The sequence below is a fragment of the Mytilus edulis genome, chromosome 12, assembly GCF_963676685.1.
Source record: "Mytilus edulis chromosome 12, xbMytEdul2.2, whole genome shotgun sequence".
NCBI lineage: Eukaryota > Metazoa > Mollusca > Bivalvia > Mytilida > Mytilidae > Mytilus > Mytilus edulis.
The window spans coordinates 46,844,449-46,867,069 of record NC_092355.1 but is presented as its reverse complement, the minus strand read 5'-3'; the positions used below and the strand labels follow the sequence as shown (position 1 = coordinate 46,867,069).

At 32.4% G+C, this 22,621-nt stretch overlaps 1 protein-coding gene across 1 annotated transcript in view; it reads right to left on the bottom strand.

Annotated features, from left to right (window-relative positions):
- Positions 1-7,016: 7,016 nt before the first annotated feature.
- LOC139498623 (uncharacterized) overlaps positions 7,017-22,621 on the bottom strand; it is a 46,943-nt gene continuing 31,338 nt past the window's right edge. The window contains exons 14-19 of the mRNA XM_071287099.1: positions 20,096-20,224; positions 18,428-18,542; positions 17,182-17,325; positions 16,426-16,601; positions 10,734-10,825; positions 7,017-7,906 (exon numbers count right to left, since the gene is read on the bottom strand). Of these exons, the coding sequence (XP_071143200.1) occupies positions 7,711-7,906; positions 10,734-10,825; positions 16,426-16,601; positions 17,182-17,325; positions 18,428-18,542; positions 20,096-20,224 (852 nt within the window). The 3' untranslated portion in view covers positions 7,017-7,710. The remainder of the gene's footprint in view (positions 7,907-10,733; positions 10,826-16,425; positions 16,602-17,181; positions 17,326-18,427; positions 18,543-20,095; positions 20,225-22,621) is intronic.

Genomic DNA, 22,621 nt, shown 5'->3' with positions numbered 1-22,621 from the left:
ATCAGTTTAATTGAGGTCTGCAGCTGGCATGTCAGTAACTGCTAGTAGTCCTTTGTTAATTTATGTATCATTGTCATTTTGTTTAGTTTCTTTTGTTACCTATTCTGACATCAGACTTCTTTTAAACTGAGTTTCACTGTGTGTTTTGCTGTGCATTTGTTTTTTCTACATTGGCTAGCTATATATATATATAGAGGTATAGGGGAAGGGATTGAGATCTCAAAAAAACATGGTTTACACCCCTCCATTTTTGCACCTGTCTTAAGTCAGGAGCCTCTGGCCTTTGTTAAGTCTTGTATGTTTTTTTCATTTTTGTTCATTTATATGTTTTGTAGTTTAGTATGACTTCCATTTCCACTGAACTAGTATACTTTTTTCATTAAGGGGCCAGCTGAGGACCACCTCCAGGTGCAGGATTTTCTCGCTGCATTGAAGACCCATTGGTGGCCTTTGGCTGTTTTCTGCTCTTTGATTGTGTTCGGTGTCCCTTTGAAACATTCCCCGTTTCAATTCTCAATTTTACAAAACATAAACTTAACATTGAACAATGAAACGCAAAAATGAATTCAAAGTCAAATAAAGTTTGCCAGACTGACATGTACACCGTAACACTAATACACCAATTATAGTTGACCTATTGCATACAGTATTTGAAAAGAACTAAACATGAGATCAAGGTCAGATGACATCTGCCAGTTAGACATGTGAACCTTACAACCATTCCATACAACAAATAAAGTTGACTATTGCATACAGTATTAGAAAAACCAAAACACAAAAACTTAATTATAACCAATGGACCATGAAAATAAGGTTGAGGTCAGATGACACCTGCCAGTTGGACATGTACTCCTTACAATACAATGATTCCATATACCAAATATAGTTGATCTATTGGTTATAGTATCTTAGATGATGACTTGACCATGGTTACTGATCCTTGTAATGAGGTCAAGGTCAAGTGAAAACTGTCTGACAGGCATTAGGACCTTGCAAAGAATGCTCATACCAAATATATATTTATCTTATAACTCATAAAAGAGACATATTAAAAACACTAAAAGTTTTTTTTTTTTCAAGAACTTACTTATCCATGAAAATGAGGTCAAGGACAATGAACATATGACAGATGGAAACTTTGTAACACAAGGCATCTATATACAAAGTATGAAGGATCCATTTCTTCTACCTTCTGAAGTATTGAGCTTTAGAGCAGTCAACACAGCTGGATAACTATCCCTATGTCACAACTAAAAATGACTGTAGCATAGTAACACAATGGTGGGATGTATATATACTGGGCCACACCAAAAGGATATTTCCAAAAATGGACTAAACAAAAAAGGTTAAAAATTTACATGGACAAATAAAAGAACACTATAACACGTACATAATTAAAATGATACACAATGTCAGTCCCTATATATAGAATCAATACTTCAAGACCATAATGTTTAACTTGTGAAGTTGATACAGAATATTTTCCAACAAGATAATGATACCTTCAGATAAAATTAAAAAAAAAAGGAGCAGTTCTTTGACATAACTCTGGTTTATCAACTTTAAGATCTAAAACTGGTGATGATTTCATTTTCATTAAGTTATATTTTCAGCAAGTGATTTTTGCCCTTTCTAGAACTGTCTTTAGAGGGGGGACAATTGATGAACATCGATTTCCAGCAAAAATAGAATTCACATCAAAAAGTAAAATCACAAAAATACTGAACTCTGAGGAAATTTCAATCGGAAAGTCCCTAATCACATGGCAAAATCAAATGACAAAACACATCAAACGAATGGACCACAACTATCATATTCCCAACTTGGTACAGGCATTTTCAAATGTAGGAAATGGTGGATTGAACCTGGTTTTATAGTGCTAAACCTCTCACTTTTACAACAGTCTCATCAAAACATTGTCTTTGTAAAGTCATAATGTTTCTATCATTCGTTAACACTTGGTTAAAATTCTATCAATGGATGTCAGGTTGACTTTTGATACCAAATATAAAGTCAACCCAAAAGACTTTAAATATATTAACCAGGCAGAGATTTGTATATTTAATAGATGCCACAGCCAAATTTGATGTTAATCTGTATCTTCTTACAATCTATTTTCATGTCCAGGGTGATAATTGAAGGGAACAAAGAAATACCAGGAGTTCATCAAGTCTTGTAAGCAGTATCACATTCATTATCCTTTCCAGATTTATATATCGCTCATCAATGTTTTGGACATCTTTAATTGTAAACCAGTGTGAATCAACAAGTTTTAAAAGAGTGTTGCCCCTTGAAATGATTAATTCTTTGAAAAATATGCATAGAAACTTGGATAAACATTTTGAGGGACGAATAAAGTAATTGCAATATAGCCCTCACTTTTAGAACCTTTCAAAAACTAATTCTCCCCATGCTGCTGTAGGAAAAGCAGGCCTTTGTCTCCCCTTCAAGACTTAGTCCAGGCGAAAAATAAATTGAAAATGTGAATAGAACTATCTATGGTACATGTTAAACATAATAAACACATGTATTCTTGTAAGGAATGTCTCTGCATTAGTGAAAGCCAGTTATAGGGTGTACATTATAGTATGTGTCATTGACTTGTACACTTTAAGTTTTAAGTGGAATACTCAAATACTGGATGTTCACATTTTCAGAATCATGATTACAATATTTCTTTCATTGATATATATGGATGGACATAAACAAAGAAATTGAATACTATTTTGTCTGTGAAACTTATATTCCATAATGTGTAATTTATTATGTTTCATCTTTCAATAATACAATATTATAAACATATGTTATACATAGCTTATTATTGATAAATCGTCTCATATCATATACTTAAAAAAAAATATAATCATAATCAAAATCAAAATGACAATTTAACAAAATTACATATATGCAAAAACTTTGAGAGTCAATGATGCATGACTAATGGAGATTTTTCTAAATAATCTTCAAAAAAATGCTAATTCAACTGTCTGCTTAATATCATTGACAGCTACCAATAGGGGTTTCACTGTAAGACCTTATATCATAAGCTTTAACAACTATGTTGACATATTTGTAGAATTTTATTTGCAGATTATTTTTTTTATAGAAAACATAAAATTGAGAATGGAAATGGGGAATGTGCCAAAGAGACAACAACCCAACCATAGAAAAAAACAACAGCAGGTCACCAACAGGTCTTCAATGTAGCGAGAAATTCCCGCACCTGGAGGCGTCCTTCAACTGGCCCCTAAACAAATATATACTAGTTCAGTGATAATGAACGCCATACTAATTTCCAAATTGTACACAAGAAACTAAAATTAAAATAATACAAGACAAACAAAGGCCAGAGGCTCCTGACTTGGGACAGGCGCAAAAATGCGGCAAAAGTTTGTCTTTATCTATTATACTTCAAAGAAAATTGCAAAGAACACAAAAAATGTCATAAAAGTGCAATAATTACCCCAAAAGAAGGTGATAGACAACCTGGTTATGTTACTTATTTTTGCTGGTCATTTTTGTTGTTTCCTTTTCACTCCATGTATTCTAGATTTTAAGATAATTGCTAAAAATGGAAGAAAAAAAACCACTATCTAAAGCCAATAACAATCATATAAGTAGTTGATTTTATCTATTAAACTTTCAAGAAAATAAAACGATAATAAAGACAAAAACACCCATCAATTACATCATGGTAAGAGTTTAGTCTGGGCAACATGCTTTCTGTCAGGTTGATTCTCAATATGATTCTGCTTAGAAAAAGTTGAAATTGGTCTAGTAGTTTGAAAGAAAATTTAAAAAAATAAATCTTAAGGATTATTGACACAAATGACTTTATAGTGGACTTGAGATTTTCTTGATAACCTTGGTACAATAAACATTTACATAATTAGTAAAATGAAAATATTATAGAGCTATAGGTAGTTTGAATACAAAATATGATCATAGAACAATGCATCCATGTATTAGATAAGATATTAGGTAAAAGATGTTGAAAGAGTAGCTAGTTAACTTTACCAGGCTGTTTTATAGCTAGTAAAAAAGCCAAATTAGAGGCTCTAAAGAGTTTGTTTTGCTCAAAAGATAGAGCATATAAATCATGATCAATACATCTTTTATGATGATCTAGTATTGCTTGAGGCTTTTTTGAGGCTAACAATTTCTCTCTAAATACTTTTTTTTTATATTTTATAAAAAAAGGAGGTAAAACTGAGGGGAAAAAACAACATGCAAGGGCAACAACTCCTTCAGGAGTCTTTTTATGGTTTGGTCATATTGGCATTTTAACCATTTTGGAATATCTTCTACATGTATTGCTCATCTTTTACACTGTTTACCATTTCTATTTATGAATAATACTTTTACCAGATAAATTGCAAAAAACATTTAAGGCCAGGTGAGCTAAAAATTGAGAAAGGTTTTATAAATTAATATAAGAAATTACAGAAACAATTGAATATAATCACATAAAATTAGTTGATAAGGAAAACTGAAAGTATGCTAGCAAAAAGATAAATAAGAAATATTAAAATCAATCCCCAATAAAAATAATATGGCAACAGGAAGAACCATCTAAATAATCAAAATAATCAAAGCTACAATATAACATAGAGATACTGTGATACCCAGTACCCTTAAGGATGTACTTAGGTGAAGTATTGGAATTTGTGTCAAATATTCAGACTCCTTGGTGTTTTTCCATACTATACACTGTAAAATATTTTGCCCCATAACACCCATTTATTTTTTCATATAAGACTTAATAGCTCATGAAAGGTCATTTACCAAAATTTTAGAAGATTCTTAATTTTCTTTCTTTTGTTTTGAGACCCAAATAATACCAATGCAAATATAAGGTAAAAGTCTGAGTCAGCCTTTTCCCGCCATATTTTCAATCTCAAATATCTTGAAAAGGAGGTCCATGACCTATCAATATTTTTAGCTTATCTTTATCCTTAATTGATGCTCTACCAGCTTAGTGCATCAATTTTAATTTCTTAATTTCTTAAGTTTTACCTAACCTCACCTAAGTACATCCTTAAAACTAATTTAACAAACAGTGTATTTGAAGAAATTCAAAATGAAGATATGGGGAATATATCAGCAACAGAAAAACCCTTAACCATAAGACACCTAATGGGCAACATACTGTCTTGAACAATATGTCAAGCTGTAGATCATCTAAAGTCCATAAAAAGAGTATAGAATGGTAAAATTATGGAAATAATTCCTCATGAACTTACTGTTTCAAACAAATAAAAGATTTATTTATAGCAAGACTTATGTTAAATATGTTCTTCAGTTGTGTGTAATTAAAAAGTAAAATTCTTAATCATCAAAATATTTTTTTTGGTCCTGTTTAATGTGTCACTTTAACAAGTTAGGCTGATTCCATTAGTAGTTGAAGAAGTCTTTTAAGACACCTGAACAAATTAAATGATGTGGCATTGTATAAGAGCTACATTGAAAACCTAATTTCTTTAAAGAAATCACAGGTAGCAAACTATCACAAAAATGTATTTCAAATATTTTATAAAAATCTAAACAATTACAAAGGTTTGACCTACATCAGTAAACAATAATGTTTAGAAAAACATTTGAATAACATAAACCAGCCTATTAAATGCCATTACTGCCTTTCAATTGTAGACATTAAAAAAAAGATGTCATAGCCTTCACAATAAAATCAACGGTACCAATTTTGTTGCACCAGATGCGCATTTCGACAATATATGTCTCTTCAGTGATGCTCGTGGCCAAAATATTTGAAATCCAAAGCTTATATAAAAGATGAAGAGCTATAATCCAAAAGGTCAAAAAAGTATAGCCAAATTCGTGAAAGGAATCAGAGCTTTGCATGAGGGAGATACATTCCTTAATTTATAATAATTTCTAATATTTTGTAACAGCAAATTTTAATAACACAAAAAATCCGTATTTTCATGCCAGTACCGAAGTACTGGCTACTGGGCTGGTGATACCCTCGGGGACTAATAGTCCACCAGCAGAGGCATCGACCCAGTGGTAGTAAAAAAATCAACGGTACCAATTTTGTTGCACCAGATGCGCATTTCGACAATATATGTCTCTTCAGTGATGCTCGTGGCCAAAATATTTGAAATCCAAAGCTTATATAAAAGATGAAGAGCTATAATCCAAAAGGTCAAAAAAGTATAGCCAAATTCGTGAAAGGAATCAGAGCTTTGCATGAGGGAGATACATTCCTTAATTTATAATAATTTCTAATATTTTGTAACAGCAAATTTTAATAACACAAAAAATCCGTATTTTCATGCCAGTACCGAAGTACTGGCTACTGGGCTGGTGATACCCTCGGGGACTAATAGTCCACCAGCAGAGGCATCGACCCAGTGGTAGTAATAAAATCAACGGTACCAATTTTGTTGCACCAGATGCGCATTTCGACAATATATGTCTCTTCAGTGATGCTCGTGGCCAAAATATTTGAAATCCAAAGCTTATATAAAAGATGAAGAGCTATAATCCAAAAGGTCAAAAAAGTATAGCCAAATTCGTGAAAGGAATCAGAGCTTTGCATGAGGGAGATACATTCCTTAATTTATAATAATTTCTAATATTTTGTAACAGCAAATTTTAATAACACAAAAAATCCGTATTTTCATGCCAGTACCGAAGTACTGGCTACTGGGCTGGTGATACCCTCGGGGACTAATAGTCCACCAGCAGAGGCATCGACCCAGTGGTAGTAATAAAATCAACGGTACCAATTTTGTTGCACCAGATGCGCATTTCGACAATATATGTCTCTTCAGTGATGCTCGTGGCCAAAATATTTGAAATCCAAAGCTTATATAAAAGATGAAGAGCTATAATCCAAAAGGTCAAAAAAGTATAGCCAAATTCGTGAAAGGAATCAGAGCTTTGCATGAGGGAGATACATTCCTTAATTTATAATAATTTCTAATATTTTGTAACAGCAAATTTTAATAACACAAAAAATCCGTATTACAAAGGTTTTTGTGATTTAATCACAACAGTATATGTAGATATTATCACTAATTACTTCACACAAACAGCATATATACAACATGTTATTTCATATTGAAAATCTAATTACCATTAACGTATACATGATATGTAAAATCTTGTACCCTTTGACTAATATTGAAAAATTAACAAATTATAAACATGTAAACCTTATAAAATCCTGAGTAATAGAAATTTGACCAGCACACCTTTTCATGGGTCGAAACTGACAATTTGCCAACTGAAGCTTACATGATCTTATCAATAAACCCAGGAGTTTAGATAATGGCTTGTTCTGATTGTATATTAGACCTTAATACTTTTAATGCTATAAATTGTTATATTTCTCCCTGAAATTCAGTTGAGTTTGACAATGAACAATTCATGTAATTTTTTCACATTAAAATCTGTAAATGGCAAGGGTAAATTTAATTTGGTGAGGTAGACAAATTTTTAAGAATAAAAAATTACACTTCCATTTTCAGGTATTCTGTCACTTTATAGAAAACAGGTAAATATATATCCTCCAATTTGCAACATGTTACTTTTTAATGAATGCGGCTGCATACCAAAATCCACTTCTCATATTAAAGTGGTTCTGTTCCTTTTCAACTGATATTGATGCTGTCATCATACAAATTCATTGCACACAGGAAAAAAACTTTGGTTTACTTTCATTTCAATGCCAAATGCAATTTCTTTTTAAAGTTGTTTCACCCTCTGTGGTTGCCATGGTGCCCAAATTTTCACCCTGTCCAAGTTTATTTTTTTTGGACTTATATTTGGAGGAACTGCTTGATAAGATTTCAATGACATCTGAGCTGCCATTAATCCGGCCTTGACACAGAGGTCTGGGTCATGACCATGAACTATTCCACTGATCATTGTTGCTGCCAAACTGCAAAGAGATGGATCATATATAAAAAAATAAATTAATTATAGATACATAAGACTCTACCAATCACTAAATGTGCATACTTGCATTACTTTGCTTTAAATTATGAAAACCTAATTAAATTTATACCATGAAATTTTAATTTATTGACCTTTTATTGCACAACATGACAATATCTTTATATAATTATCCAAAATAATCGGTGAATGTGTCCATGGGACACAGATGATGCACCACCCACCACCACCTTTTCCCGTCATATAAAGTTATAAAGGGTCAATCTGATGAATGGTACACTACCTAAATTTGTACTTGAGTTTAGTTGTAATAAGTATTGTGTAAAAGTTTTATAGCATTTGGTTAAGGCAAACTAAAGACTTAAGAATCCACCTGAAATCAGCTTTAGAAAAAAAGCCTTCTTTTCTGTTTCAAGGGAATATTTAAAACAAGAATATCAGTTACATAGTCATAGATTAAATGAACAAGGAATTGAATGATGTACATGTATGATTTATTTTCTGGAAAATAGGCCTTTTATAATTTCATGAAGGTATATATAGGTAAGCAATTTTCAAAAGTCCTAAAAAATAATATTTGCAGGTCGAGTCAGGGGACTCAAACTACAGAGGCATCTCAATTACATGTGCAATTGGTAAACTTTTTAATACAATCTTAAATGATAGACTTGACAAATATTTATTACAAAACAGTCTAATTACTGAGTTTCAAATTGGCTTTGTTAAAAAGTCAAGAACATCTGATCATATGTTTTTGCTTAAAAATCTGATTGACTCGGTACTTTCCACAGGTGAAATATTGTATGCCTGTTTTATAGATTTTAAAAAGGCGTTTGATTCAGTGATACATAGTGGTATTAAATATAAACTATTACAGATAGGATTAGGAGGGAATTTTTACAACATTATAAAGAACATGTACAATGTTAGCTCAACTTGTGTAAAAGCTGGGAAAAATTTAACTGACTCATTTACATGTAGAGTTAAATTAGGGGTTCGACAAGGTGATAACCTAAGCCCTAATCTTTTCAAAATTTTTATAAATGACTTTCCATCATATATTGATAATGTTGCTGATACTAATATTAATTGTTTAATGTATGCAGATGATATTGTTTTGCTCTCTACCACATCATATGGTCTTCAATCTAAATTAAAAAATGTTGATAAGTTTTGTTCTGACTGGTGCTTAAACATAAACACCAATAAAACAAAAATGTTAGTATTTAACAAGCAAGGTAGACTTATCAATGAAAAATTTACTCTTCAGCAAGTTGAACTGGAATGTGTACAGACTACAAGTATTTAGTACTGACCTGGGTAGATTTCCTATTTATATTAGTATTGTGAAAAACTTACTGAATTATTATTTTAGAATTGAAAATATGCCTGAGGACTCTTTATTATATAAAGCTTTACAAACCTCTAAAGATTTAGATGATAAAAATCACAATACTTGGTATAGCAGTGTCAGACACCTATGTAAAATTATTGATCTGCCTAGTAACTTTATTAATTTTAGTAAATACAAATTCAGAAAATGTTTACTTTTAAAATTGTTTAAAAGTATCATATGTTAAATCTTGGGAGAATGCTTATAGCCAAAATAGCCAAGGAAAACTAAGAACATATTGTCAATTTAAATTTTGTAAAGAAAATTATTTAGATATCTTGAATAATTTTGATCTGAGAAAAGCTATCACCAAATTCAGGATTTCATCTCATAGACTCAAAATTGAAACTGGGAGATATTCCAAATTAGAAGTTCATCAAAGAATTTGTGTTAAATGCGATTTAAATAAAGTGGAAGATGAACTTCATTTTCTTATAGAATGTCCTGTATACTCTAAGGATAGAGACCTGTTATTTGATCTGATATTTAAAGAATGTAAAAAATTTTACTCCTTGGATATGGTCAATAAATTTATTTGGCTATTTTAAAAACTGTGAGTCTATTAATATTTTGAAACAACTTGGCTATTTCTTATCAAAACACCTGCCTTGAGTAAACATTTATTATATAACACTGGGATACTGTTAGCAATATTTATAATGTCTAATATTAGCATACTGTTTTGTTGTTATGCTTTATTGTAATTGTAATTGTAACTTTATATTGTCATATATGTATATGCACTATGCCCCTTGAGGGTACCTCTTATGGAAATAAAAGATATTCTATTCTATTCTATTCTATAATAATGATAAATCAATATAGGAGGTCTCTAAAAACAGAATGAAATTCTTTTTACTTGAAGCAATATAAATAACCTGAATAAGCTGAAATGTTTTTAGCATTTGAAATATAAAGCCAAAACACATAATAAACAACACCTATCGATGATTCATAGCCTGAATAATTAAGGTCCTTTCCCGACCTTCTTCCGAGGCAGTCAATGGATTAATAGTTGCATCATATTTATATAGACTCGGTATTCAGCAGATAAAAGTTATCCAGTCTTCCATAGAAACCAGTCAGGCTATGAATCTTCATCAGACATCTTTGTTGTTCTATCCATCTTTAAAACTGTTCAATTTGTGTGAGGGTTTATAATACAACATAGTTACACGCAATATAACCTTGAACCACACATTCTATTTTGCCTTATTCAATATACAGCAATTAAATGTTAAAAACTAAAAGCTTGTAAATCTGTTTTAATAAATATGTTTCAACCTGAGAAAACATAAAACACTCTAATGTGTATGTATAACTTTAATTTTATGATACAGTTTGTTTGCTTTTGAAAAGTGTGTGCAACAATATAATATGATAAAACATTACATCTGTTGTTTCTCCTTTTAGTACATACCAATCTCCAGCTCCAGATACACTGACAATATTCTCTGGAGGATATCCTGCATTAAATGCTGGGAAAATATCTGCTGTCATTTTGTCAGAATGCTACAAAAAAAAAAGAAAACAAATACTTTGAAAACATTTTATTGAGCAATTTTCTGTAGGAAATGAACTCGTACAAAAAGAAGATAAACATCATTTATTCTTTGTAAGGCTGGTATTTTGATGAAAAACTAGGTTGAACTGTTTAAGTGGACTAACACTACCAGCTCCCCTTTATCTTCAGAAGTCACTGAGTTGGCATGTTACAAGAGAGGGTAATATGATACTCAGAGGGGCATATGAAGATTTGTTCAATGTAAAGTATAATTGTCTCAACCAATCAAATGTTGATTTTACTATCAATATTTACATACAGTAGAATATATCTATTATGATACCTTACATTATTAGTGGAGTGACCATGCCAACAATTTTTCAACTTTAATGGACCACCCTACCTGCAGGCTAAATTATGACATTTTGGAAAGAGAAATGTTTATTCTTTAATTTTTGCCTGGTCGTAGAATTGAAATATGGTGCAATTTTAAAAAAAATAAGGTTTAAGGTTAGTGATTGAGTTTTTCACTATTGTCAATTTATTTCACAAGAGCTTATAAAAAGTCTCCAAATAATAATTGAATTGTTACTAAACAAGAAATTTATAATGAAATAAACTGTGACACTTCATTTTCAACTTAATTTGAAAATAATGAAACCACCAAATGCACATTTTAAAGGGAATTCAGACTAGCAACAAAATAGAAGATGGAACAACCGAATCTCAAATTCTCAATTCCTTTTTTTTTTACATGGCATGTACTTCTTAAGATAAATTTCTTTTTTTATAAAGAATCGAAGTCAATTTGGTTTTTGCTTTGATGTATATTTATTGCCAGTCACAAATATTTCACAAGGCAATTAAATCAAATAAGTTTAATGATGGACTAAAGTTTCAGCGTATATTCTAGCTCTATGAACTTTTAGGTTCTAGGTGTCCTTGCCTTACAAAAGCACACATGGACCCCTTAGAAAGAGTAGTTTTATGGGGTATTCTAACAAACAAAGGGCATGACAACTTTCGAAAACCTGATATCAGTCATCGTTTTTATCGTCGTCAATTGCTCAATGAGTTAAATAATTTCTACAACCATCAGATCCTTCACATGAACAAATATTGGTATACGTGGATTTCTGTTGGTTGCACACACAGTTGTTATTGCAAGCTGTTTTCCTTGCCCGTATACGTACAAACAAGGTCTTGAAGGAAATCTACTGACATAGGTCCCTCTACGAAAATCGAGAGCAAACTGTTTTTACACTCTTACCAACCAGAGTCTTTGGAAAGTATGATCGCTGGTTTAGCAATATGAGAGTTTATCCAAACTTGTGTTTGAAGCATTGCACGTGAGATGTGCTATAAAAACATGTTTTCACATGGGGGAATTTTAACAAGACTAGCATCCTTTGTGGCGGCAATCTCTGCCCTTAGCTTGTTTAGATCGTCATGCAGATACCGGAACTTTCCATTCAGATCATACAATGAGGCGATAAATGCACTTCCAATGTTAATGGCGATTTCTAATCTCCCGTTTGAAAACTTATCAGATTTGGCACAACTTTTTGGAATTTTGTCCTCAATGCTCTTCAACTTTATGCTTGTTTGGCTTTCCAACTATTTTGATCTGAGCGTCACTGATGAGTCTTATGTAGACGAAATGCACGTCTTGCATATCAAATTATAAGCCTGGTACCTTTGATTAATATAATCATAACTTGGAAGATTGAAAGAAGAGCAAATGTCCTCTTCAAGGAGATGAATTATATCAGATTTACAACATTTGCACATGGTACCATCATCATGGAACAGAGCTGAAGGTATGGGACCAATAGGATATGCCAACATCCTGACTATAGACACATTCTCACGAACATTAGCAAGAACAAAAGCACGACGAACTAATTCTACTGGGTTTATATGTGCCTCAACAAAGTCACCTGATTTACACTTGAGTTTAAGATCTTGGTCGTATCATCAAAAGTATTGAGAGGAGACCTAGACATAGGACTGTAGAAAGCATGGGTTTTAGACTCATTAGAGCAGCCTTCCACAAAAGATTTGACCATCTGGTTGCCACGTTCAAGAGATTTAAGAAAAGAATCATGAACATTAATTGAGGCTTTCATTTCTGTAGAAATATTTATCAATTGCTAAGGATGTTCGGTAACGTTAAATGGATTGGTCATATTTGAATGCATATACCCTATCACATCAGAGAGATTCTTCTTGTCTCGTGTCATTGCCGTTGGTTTGTTTTCTTCGTGTTCAATTTCTGCATCTGTGGCTAATCCCGATCATCTTGATCTCATTTCAGAACTAAAATGCGCAAGGATGTGTCTTGTAAGCATTCATCGAAGTACAGCGGTGTTTTCCTTGTCAGTCCTATGATGCCTCTACAACCTTTAGAATCTTTAATAATAGTTTTCTCTGTAGCCATATCACTCCGGATACTATTGAAGGCTGCATGTTTATGTTTGATTGAAAGCTCACCTGACATAAAAACAGATTTTACCGTTTCAGACATATCCAATATGTAGGCTGGTGTCCACCTAGCATAGTTCGTCCGATTGGTTATGAAAAGGCATCAAAACATTGCAGTTACCATTTGTAAATGTAAAACCCACTACCCATTCTGTTCAGCCCTAATGTTCTGTAACAATATCTCAACGAAGAAACATATCCCAAAATGGGAAGGTTGGTGATAGTTTACAAGTGTTTTCTGAATTCTTCAAACAATGGCAACATATGTTCTTTAAGATTAGAAAAAAAAATCTGCAATACCTTCAGCGCTTTTGGGTGTTTCAGCAAATGTGAACTGTGACATACATTTGGTTCAATATTAATTAAATGATTCTCGTCTGTACACAATTTGAAGAGTGCTTTTAAATTAAACAAAAGAGCCATGAGAGCTAGCCTCGTATACCAATATTCATCCTCGAACGCGTCTGCAATAGACCATTTTACATTTGGGCAGCATCATACAATTAATTGTTAAATGTTTGCACAACACATTGTTGACCAGCACGTAATGACATATCTAAACATTGTTTCATAGTTGTAAATACTATTGCCATGTTGCTAAGCTTGGCATCTATAACCGGAGCAAAGGCTACAGACGAAATTTCAGATTTAGCCTTTTGTAAGAACCGGTCCAAAATGGAACAATTTGTTCAGTGCTTTCTGTAGAAAATGGAATTGAATCTAAGTTTTGTCTCGAAAGAAGTCGCAGAAATACCAAAGACAGGCCAGATATATCTCGGTTTTCAATGAAACAAGACACAATCTTCCCATAAACATTAGAAAAAAACGAGGAGGTCCATACCTTTCTGTTGGCTTGTCGAAAGGTAAACATGCCATAAGATTGGTATTCGAATCATTCAATGTCAAAGATCTTTCTAGTCCCCGTTAATCCTTATGGAACTCATGTGGCCGTTTGATGATTCGTTTTGATACTGAAATACAACTCTAGCATGGAGTGAAAAATATTTTTACCATCGATTGTTTCAGCCTTTAAGTCAATATTTTCGTCTCCCTCCTTATAATACGACCACCTTTTCTAAATACAGCAAACCCATTAGGTACATAGGACATGACTTGGATTCTGTCTATTTCCAAATTTGCTAAACTAGTCCGATATCTATGTACTTCAGAATAGGATGCACAAAAACCATGAGAGTTTTCAATAAAGATTTTAGAGCCAAACTCATGGTTTAATTGCAATGCCGAGGCAAGACGAAATTGGGTTAACAGGTTTATGTTTGAAGCAAGTATACATTCTTTTATTGCCAGGACTTTCCGCAGTTTGTCGACAGAAGTTTAGAAACATTACTACAATCTTTCAAAGAGCATCAGAATAACAAGGAGGTCCATGTCATATTCATTGAACTATAATGCAAAGTTTAAAATCCGCATTAAAGTTAATTTATAAGATATACTGACTTGGAATGGCTTCAAAACTTTACAATAGGAAGTTTAAAACATTTAAATTCAGAAAATCATGAAATTATCAACGTAATCTAAATTTACAAATGTTGAAACCACTTCGTTAAAATAATACAGAGTGAGCATTCTCTAAACTGAGTGAAAATGGACAAAATTTAGAAAAAAAAATAAGGAATTCTAGTTTTACATTATGAATAACATTAAAGTCTGAATAAAATGCCAGATCATATGTGAAAAGACAAAAAAAAAAGTAACACATTTCAATTTTTTTCCTATCTTGAAATTTAAAAAAATTATCAAATGTTTTTTTTCTTTTCATTTTATAAAAAACTGCACCGCATGAAATGTCTACGACCGGGCAAAAAAGTCAGCTTAGGGTATTGGTTTTGCAAAAAATCGTTTTTAGCCTGCAGGTATACTGGTCCATTAAAGTCGTAAAATAAGCACCTTTTTCTTGATCTGTCACTCCACTATATAGAGTGATAATTTGATTTGCTAATATGAAATCATGTGTTATCGTTTTATTTCGCTGTTGTTTTTTTATATTCCAAATCAAATCATTTTTTGTTGTTCTCAAATGGACGTCCAATTTTTGGCTTTCCTAATCGACGTCCATTTTGTGGATTTGCTGCAATGATGTCATAACTTTATTCAACAACATCGTTGATGTTTTCAACAAACAACCCAACATGACAAAATTATTCAAAATGAAGGATATGTTTTGAAGAGAAAAAAGAAACACAAAAAAAACCACAATGGAAAATAAGAAATAAGCGAAGATCCAAAACATGAGAAATGTTTGGCTGACTTGCGTAGTTGATGGAAATATTTATGCTAGTCCTTATGTATTGTTAAGTTGCTTCTGTAGAAAATATGTGACTGACTTTGTTTTTCCTTGTGATACGTCTACTATTAATTTGTAATTCGTATTGTATAAAGACAGTAAGTTTCTTAAAACACCAAAACTATAGAGATGATATAATATAACAATGCAGCTGCGCCAGATAGAAATCGATCTTCTGCAAAAGATACATCTGTTACCTATTTCACTTTGAAAACAATGTCTGTAATTGTTTGAAAGTTGAGTTGTTATAAGAACCCTAAAAAAACTGAATAAAACTTATCTTTTATCTCTAATTTGAATGTTCAAAAATCAATCAAAGTTTTATACATTTAATTTCTATTAATAATTTACATATAAACGTGCAGTAATTTGGCATCGATTAGGGAAGACTATGATCGATCAGACGTCGTTTTGGCAATAGGTGACTGTCACATTGGAAGATGATCAGAGGATCAAAAGATTGGATGTCGATTTGAGAATGAGACGTCACTGAGATTTGGATGTTGATTTGAGGAACGGACGTCAATTAGAGGCTGGACGTTGATCTGAGTCTGAGTCTAGCATATATATTTTACAGAAAGAGTTTACCTTTGTTGTACATATGCGAAATTTCAATAGAGACCAAATAGTTTCTAACGCAAGTGTTTTCACAATCTGTTACAATGTTTTACTTTTAATTGTAATTTGTTCGTTCGGTATAATAAAACAATTATGGCACATTCAGTTGGTGAATATCCAAAATTGTCAACCCTAGTATCAGAGGGCCATAATTGTATATTGTATCTGTTTATACTTTATTTGCTTTTAATGAACATTAACCTCAAGTCTGTATCCTTTGACAGGAAACTTCTGATGCTGACTCCTCTGACACAACATGACTCCATGTCTTCCTAGTGTCACTAAGACAACTGGTACTTCCTCAATGATGACTTTTGACAGCCAAATAGCTTCATCTATTATTCCTTCTAAAGTCACTACATCTGCATCTTTATGACCTGCAGACACAAGTACATAAAGGCTCAATAGAAACTCTATATATCTATGACAAATTCAGTCGTTCATGCTAATATTTACAAAAAATACCAGAACAAAACAGCAAAACCCATCTTTAATTATCCTGGATTACACTAATTGGAGAATCTCACCTAATAATATGACATAAAGTTCCTTGAAGAGTAGGTAAAAGATATTGCCTATTTCTAAGCAATGATTTGCTTTTACATGGTGTTACATTGTATTAGTTTATACATGATCTTGAACAAATGTTTTTAATTTCCCTTTAAAAGTGTGTGACAAATGTGTAAATACATACATAACACCATAGACAAAATAACTGATCATCAATTAATGCCAAGCTAAAAAAAAACAGCAAACAATTCAAAGAGCTTTTATCAACCCGAAGCCTGGCTTGGTTCCTGATATCATTGACCTAATACTTGTAGTTCTAAGGTAAACTGGTTTAATCACAAACTAATACATTATTGACAATGCAGCCACTGCTGGAAACAACACGCTTAATTCTCGATTTTCTGAGAAAAAGCTGAATCCCTATGACATACTCTAATAACTTCTTACCTATTTGTGAATCCAGTGTGTTAGTTAAATGTCTGTATATAACTCTTAACTCATTCAAATTCGGAGAAATGTAGGTTAACCTTTGCCCTGCTGATGTCAAAAAGGGTTTATGTGCTTTATTAACATCTGTAGGTTCATACCAAACTGAAAAATAAAAAATGCTTGTGTCTACCTATGAGGGCCTTGCACAGTCGGTACTACTGGTGTCAGATGAAATCTTAAACTAGAAACTGCAAAGAGCCTGTATCACTAGTCTAATATTCTCTGATTCAATCAGAAATGGTTAATAATGATGAGAGGTAAGGCATCTGACAACTTTCCAAAGAGAACAATCAATAATTTGGGATCCCCAGTGCTATTAAAATAACTATGTACCTTATTTGGCCTTTTTAACTTGTTTGATTCCAGTGACACTGCTGAGTCTTTTGTAGGTGAAACATTTGTTAACAATTTGTAGCCCAGTTATTACATTATTCAGCAAAAAAAAAAAGCTTCCAACAAGGTAAACATTTTTTTTTGCTTAAGTGTTTTACCCCATGTGGCCTTTTAGAGATTAGAGGCCATGTCTGATGAATGCTATGTTTATCAACTATATATAAATAGTTATCATGTTTATTTATCAGATCAATAAATTTAAGTTCAATTTCAAATCCATTCAGACCTCCTCAGGAATTTTATATAACATTTGTTCAGAATTTTACTTTAATCATAACGACAGCCATTCAGCATTTCGTTTAGAGAAAATTAAGTGTGTCATCCCCTTTAACCCTTAATTTAAACTGTACTTTAAAAAATATTTTAAGATTGAGACTCACAAATCCCACTTAAGACTAAAGTGAACACAGAGGCAAAGTAAGTAAATGTAATGCTCTGAATCTTGAATTAGAATCAGGAATGGTGTTTAATTTCTTAATTAACCTTTGAAACTGCAGGATGAAATATAAATGTAACAACACCTTTTCATTCTCTAAGCAATCTAAGTGAAATATAAATAGAATCTATCCATATACAGTAAAACCTGCTAAAGAGACCACCTATATTAAGCAAACACCTGTGTTATAAGACCACTGATTTTAGATCCCTCCATAGTACATTTCATATAAATTAAACTTGTATTAAAAGACCTCCTGTCTTAAGAGTCCACTTTTTTCCACTTCCTTAAGTGGTCTCTTAAAACAGGTTTGACTATATATTTTTTGGTACAATATTACACAATTTTGTCGTTGGAATGGTTCAGTCTACTTACCCGGAACATGGTTGTTATGACAAACTTGACACACATATTCTATTGAATCAGTTGAGATATTTCCATCTAATACAACCATTGGTGCTAATGCTAAGTTCTTCTCAAAACCACTAATCTATTAAAATATATTGATAGGTAATGATATGATATGAAATCTTCAAATTTCAATCTAAACTACGAGTTTTCTCATACACTGGTATCACACATCATATCAAACTTGCCACAGAGCTTGGTGTAGGTCAACATAACTATTTGAATTTTTTAAAAACTAATTAACTCTGAAACTGCAGTCAATACCAAATGAAACTTGTTAGGTAGAAATATTCATTAAATTTAACCTGGTAATAAATTTGCATAGTATAACTCAATATTTTTAAGGAAGCTGGCTTGTCATGTTTTGGATTTTTTGTCAGATTTTCGGAATCCTCTGGTTTTATTCATTTGAATGCCTTGAAAAAATTTGCCCGGTGACCCTCATTTTTCTTTTTGTAAATCTTTTACATGCATAATGATAAGCCATCTGTAAAAGTCTTATAAAATTTTAATTACTTATTAACAGTTTTTCAGAACTTCAACTTGTCAATGATAAAGTTATGAAAAGTCAAGAGAGAATATTTTCCCGCCATAATTTCAATGGTTAATATCTCGAAAACAAGCACGGTGACCTATATATTTTTTTTCCTCTTTGGATTCCTTTATTAATCACCTATCAATATAAACTAGTGTATTAAAAAGTTAATTACTTTGAAACTGAGAAGCGAACTCCCTTAACTTCTCATAGACCTAATTCAAAAGCTTTTTTAACCTGAATACTGGTGGTCGTGAAGAAAAGGTTATATATATGAAATAGATATATACTCTTAAATACAAATCCACATATCTTATACATGTACCAGTAAAGGTTAACTTGTGATGTATACTTGATAAGGAACATATCTGTTTCTTAAAAACTTAATCGCATCTACAGTAATTTCTAGCCCAGTTGTAAATGTTGTGTAATTCAGTTACTGTAAATTAAGAACTTGTGTTCTGATGTCGCATACATATATCTGTATGAAGCTTTTCCTGAAAATTAGAAATCACAACTATTTTGTTCATTCAAGATTCAAAAATTGCAATAATTTCTGAATTTACAGTATTTGATTGTTATCATATGCAAACCCCCCTCCCCTCAAGGGTGACTAGGGAAAGGAAATATGGTCACTTAGTCTTCTTCTGACTGCCAGTAAAATGCTTGCCAATGTGGGTTGTCCGTTTGGATGTGCGGGATGTATCAAGTTTGCAGCCACGTCTGGTCAGAATGGAGACGTTAAATCTGATGCCTTGTGTAAATAGAGTGCCACAATCTTTGTACGTTAATAACCTTTGCAATATTTCTCTGTGGGGTCCATAAGTGGTCTGTTGCATGGCAAAATTTCTGTCCCTATCCAAAATACCCTCATAGTCCAGTGGCAGTCCAAATATTCCCCGACCATCATCCCCGATGGCCTCTATTATTACAAGACCTACCTATTGTATTCATTGTTAACTTGTTCTTGTACTGAATATGCATGAAATATTTGCCACTGGACATTAATCAACCAACAATCAATCAATTATACTCCCCTTCTTGCATATTTTGCCCTACATTAAACAATCACCTACTTTAAACTGAGTACAGATACTCACATATTCAGGAGTAATTTGTTTGTGGACATCCATATCTCCTATTCCAAACATCAGTTCACCATTGCTACTTAACACAGCACAGTAAGTGGCAGTGTTGAACTTGTCAAGAGAGGTAACTCCTGATAGATCCTAAAATGGAAAAAAACATAAGTGACATTTTGCTATTACAACTGTAACAGAGTTCACATGCTGAATGTCTCACCAATTTTACTGATTATCATTGAACTTTATGTTAAAAGTCTTTAAGATCAGTGTTTTACTACAGATATTATAACATACATGTAAACTTAAATGAATTAATGACCAATGCAAAACCACTATATAGGTCAGAGGAACACTGCCAGACAGACATTTACTCCTTAAAAACTTTAGCTAACTGCAACTGACCTATTGCTTATAGCATCTGTGAAATGTACTTAATCATGAAACCTTAATATAAATTACTGATCCATGAGCATGATGAGGTCAAGGACAGATGAACCCTGTCTGACAGACTTGTTCAACTGTTAAAGAATCATTCCATTCCACAAATTTCAATATAGGTGACCTAGCTATTGCTTATAGAATCTGAGAAAAGGAATCTAATCACAAGGAGGGCTGTCTGAATATATGTCATTTTATGTTGTACATCTTCAAAATATTATATTTTTGTGCACTTGCAAGTGGAATGTGTAATATGTTTGAATGAGATATACATTTTTAGGAGTAGGTGTAATGATACAACTAAGTGTTCTCAAAATGGTGTTAAACACTAACAATCAATTGATGAATCAATAACATACATTAGGTTAACTAACCATGTGTTTACAATAATCATCAAATACTGTTCTGTTAGCATCATTACCAGTGGCTGATATAAACAGTGGATTGGTTTCTAACTTACCATGTGTTTACAATAATCATCAAATACAGTTCTGTTAGCATCATTACCAGTGGCTGATATAAACAGTGGATTGGTATCTAACTTACCATGTGTTTACAATAATCATCAAATACTGTTCTGTTAGCATCATTACCAGTGGCTGATATAAACAGTGGATTGGTATCTAACTTACCATGTGTTTACAATAATCATCAAATACTGTTCTGTTAGCATCATTACCAGTGGCTGATATAAACAGTGGATTGGTATCTAACTTACCATGTGTTTACAATAATCATCAAATACTGTTCTGTTAGCATCATTACCAGTGGCTGATTTAAACAGTGGATTATTATCTAACTTACCATGTGTTTACAATAATCATCAAATACTGTTCTGTTAGCATCATTACCAGTGGCTGATTTAAACAGTGGATTGGTATCTAACTTACCATGTGTTTACAATAATCATCAAATACAGTTCTGTTAGCATCATTACCAGTGGCTGATATAAACAGTGGATTGGTATCTAACTTACCATGTGTTTACAATAATCATCAAATACTGTTCTGTTAGCATCATTACCAGTGGCTGATATAAACAGTGGATTGGTATCTAACTTACCATGTGTTTACAATAATCATCAAATACAGTTCTGTTAGCATCATTACCAGTGGCCAAGGCTACATGTAACTAGGCATCTTATTTTAGTGAGGCAAAATAATTGAGCCGAGCCAAGTGAGGCGAAATTTTTTTTTGGAGGGTATGAAATGAATGGTGCAAAATCCTGCATTCTGGGCATTTTTAGAGAGTTTGATAATGTTTTGAATTTGGACACTTTTTATATAAATTTTTCATTTTTTAAGACTTACTTACACCAATTTTTTAAAAACTTTATTTAAATTTATATGTAAGATAATCATCCAAATATCACTGATTTGAGTCTGCTGCCAGAACATAGAACAAACATCAATTCAGTAGAGTTTGCCAAATTTGTCTACGGCCGGTTCAGTATAATCATTTCAGAATCATAATTTGGTCTGCTGATATCCTTATCACTATGAACATGGAGCATGGCTAGGCCGCACATTCTTTCGCCACTCATGCAAGCTCTTTTCCGAGTTTTCAGTCGTTTCAGGGCATTTTGTGCTTCTAAAGGTAGCACATTATCAACAACACAATGATCAATGTCTTCTTCCAACTCCTTCTCTATCAGCAATTCGGTGGCAGCATCGGTGGTAACAGTTTTGTTTGCAAAAGGGAATTAAGATCAATTAAGCTTTCCTGTAAGCACCATCATACAGTCGCAGTTACAAAATATTAAACTCGCTTTTATGCTGACAAAGAGTAGACAAACTAGGTATAGAATGAGATAAGATACATGTTTATGATTTATCTAGAGTAGGTATATATGATATGGGTAAAGGGGAATTGGAATGGAGTTTTTGACATTTACATTATTTTAGTAGTTCCGTATTTTCAAATTATTTCTGGAAATAGTTGGTGGTATTTTAGTTCCAAAATCTATAAATTTAGGGGTTAGGGGTTGCATGGGGGTGTCCGATTCATAAACCCCGAATATAAAGAAACGAAATTCCGTAGTCCAGAATAAGTAACAACAAAATCCTGTGTTAAAGGTTCTACCATCCCTCAATAATATCAAAT